Source organism: Raphanus sativus, unplaced genomic scaffold, assembly GCF_000801105.2.
Source record: "Raphanus sativus cultivar WK10039 unplaced genomic scaffold, ASM80110v3 Scaffold4395, whole genome shotgun sequence".
NCBI classification, from domain to species: Eukaryota; Viridiplantae; Streptophyta; class Magnoliopsida; order Brassicales; family Brassicaceae; genus Raphanus; species Raphanus sativus.
The window spans coordinates 399-3,439 of NW_026619697.1; the positions used below are offsets into that span (position 1 = coordinate 399).

A 3,041-nucleotide genomic window follows, 5' to 3' on the forward strand; every position below is an offset into this window, starting at 1 on the left:
CGTAATATGAATCTGGTTTAATAGATCTTGGTATTCTGTTTACGGTTTGATCATCAATAATATACTAAGAAAACTATATTAAGAATTTATTCAAAAAAAAAAGGTTGACATGCCATCTATATAATTACGGTTGGACTGCAATGATGATAAAATAATTTGATCTAAGACGATATGTATAAAAAGTAAACTTAAATTGATATGAAGTTCTTAAGATATGTTGTTTTCTACTTGATATGTTGACATGCAATCTCAGTTTTCTACGTCAGCTTTTATGATCAAATTGATATGAAGCTCTGTTATGAACCTCTTTTTTTTAGGGACGACGATATAGGAGACTTAGAAATCAAAGATTTTGTTTTTAGGGAACACAAACGATCGCATATATTTAGAAATAAATGTGTGATGTTTATTTATTAAAATGAGTAATAATAATAATTAGAGATGCTATCCATGTATCCAATCAAATGTATTTTTTTTTATCCATGTTGCCAAACATTTGATTTTCGTACTTCAGCTTTAATAGTATAGATTATGCATCTCTATCATTGCCAATAAATCTAACAAGTATTCAACCCATATTAACATCAACACTATGCACCGTTTAATGATCATGCAGTAAACATGTTGCAGTAGCTGGGAGTCATGTAAATATGCTTATATGCGGCTGAAGATATTCGTCATTCCTTAGTTTTGTTATTTCACAAGCATTAACACGAACATCGGGGCTTCCAGCAACTCAAAACATCCAAATATTTCAAAACCCACCAGCAACATAGTAAGTCCACCCAGTTTTAGCCTACATGCATCACCAATCGCGAGTCATTTGTAAAAATTGACACACCATGTAACATAAGCCAAAATAAAAAGGACAATGATTCTAATATCAGTCAGATGATAAATGTATCAATGAAAGATAACATCTCGAGAAGAAATGACATGAGTAAGATATCCCCATAAGACAATAAATATGTTGCAAAAAGAAGTGTTTTCAAAAAAAAAAAAGTGTCCCACAGCATTAAAAATAAGTCGACATGATATGGTACAATCATCCAAAATATTGTAACCCATTTTATTTTATCCACTAAATAAATTTTATTATCATTCAATGAAATATCATTTCAAGAATGAGTTCAAGTACTCTTCTTCAGTTCTTCTTCTTTTTTGTTGCTTATCTGCATTGGCGACAATATATAGTAGTACCAAATGTAAAAAAGGAAGACACTTTTTATTATTTTTTTTCTGAAAATAACCAAAAGTACATGACTAAAGAACCTAAAATAAGAAAAAAAAGCCCTAATGGGAAGAGGGACCCAAATAGGAGTTAGTAGATCTTGACGTGGCAAGTGCAGCGAAGTAGAGGAAGGAAGTAGCGATCGTCGTAGAAGCCCAAAATGACATCAGAACACTCATTTCTCATGTTGACGAAAATGTTGCAGCATTGGTCACTTACACGAAATCTCCCTGTGTAGTAACTTAGCTCTATCTGTTGCTTACATACTGCAGACGGCCCAAATTCGGCCATGCAGTTAATGAAATGCCCCCACGGATTCCAATTCTGATAATGAGGCCATGGAGTTGATGGCGTTGTTGGCTCTTTTGGAGGGGATTGTGCTGGGATTGATTCGTGTGGCGGTGGTGGAGAGGGAATGATCTAAAAATATAAACATCAAAGGCAGAAATCTCATGCAAATGGTTTTAGTTTAATATCTCATAAACAAATATAACATTCATCATCGTTAGAGATATTAAAAGGTTTTTGGCCAAAAAAGTTTTAATTTGAAGTGATGTTTTCAATATTCAGTATTCAAAGCAAAAATAATATTTGGTGTTGTTCTTAAATTGTGCTTATTATAAGTGAAAAACTATTTTATTGTTTGCCTTCATTTTTCACTAATATAAACAGGGTTATGATAAGTATTTTGTAACTTATATTAATTTATATATGCATTATGCCTAAATGTCATATAGACTGAAACGAGCAAATATCAAACAAAAATTATTGCTAAATTATATATTTGACGTTAACAAAATTATACTAACCAGAGTGGAGGTTTTAGGAAGTGGGGGAGACTGATTTGGAGTCAGAGATGATGGGTTAGGAGGTGGAGGAGACTTTTTTAGAGCTGGACGCAGAGGTGATGGTGTAGGTGATGGCGGAGACTTTTTAGGAGTCGGTGGAGGGGATGGTTTATAAGGCGGAGGAGACTTTTTTGGAGCTGGAGGCGGAGGTGAGGGTTTAGGAGGCGGAGGTGATTGTTTAGGAGGCGGAAGAGATGGGTTAGGAGGTGGAGGAGACTTCTTTGGAGTTGGACGTGGAGGTGAGGGTTTAAGTGGTGGCGGAGCCGTCTTAGGAGCCGGGGGAGATGACGGAGTCGTTGGCTTTCGTGAGGGTGGTTGAGGAGGTGAAGGGTAACTAATAGAAATGGCGGCTCCAGATCCGTTGTTATGGGTACATTTCCATACTTTGGAATCTCCGAAATTGAATTTACCAGCGTATAAGTGGGGTTGTGGTTGGCCGGCATTCATCAGCTTCTCCTCATTAGAGACTTCTGAAGGTTTTGGCCAACCTCCCATCGCTGTGGACGGTGAAACAATGACACAGAGGAGAGCTACGACGACGATAATGAGGCTTTTCATTGTTGACTGTGTGCGAAATGAATTGAGTGTGAATGAAACTTGTGGAATGGGATTATATAGAAGGGCGTTTCTTTTAACCTATTTGTGCGGTGCATATAGATTTCAAAGTATATTTTACCGGATCGTATCAGATACTGAAACTGAATCCTCGTTATAATATTTTTCTCTGGTTATTTTTGAAAATATCAATCGCGTTGTTTTCTATGAAATGTGTTGAAGATTTGATTATGTCAACAGAAATATAACGTAAAAACGAAAAAGAAGCTAAGAACTGTTTAGAAAATAAGATGTTGTTTTGGGGGAATATGCTTTTTTATTGTTACCTTCTAACTTCTGTTAATCATGACAAGGATAAAATAAAGGTCAAATTGGCTGAAAAACCATGATATAGAAGTTAATTAGCA

At 35.4% G+C, this 3,041-nt stretch overlaps 1 protein-coding gene across 1 annotated transcript; it reads right to left on the reverse strand.

The window, feature by feature from the left end:
• Positions 1-1,204: 1,204 nt before the first annotated feature.
• LOC130507363 (extensin-like) lies at positions 1,205-2,660 on the reverse strand. Its single transcript, XM_057002081.1, has 2 exons — positions 2,041-2,660; positions 1,205-1,651 (listed from the first exon to the last, which is right to left on the reverse strand). Exons 1-2 carry the CDS (start codon positions 2,635-2,637, stop codon positions 1,322-1,324), a joined length of 927 nt encoding a protein of 308 aa, XP_056858061.1. The 5' UTR covers positions 2,638-2,660; the 3' UTR covers positions 1,205-1,321.
• Positions 2,661-3,041: the final 381 nt, after the last annotated feature.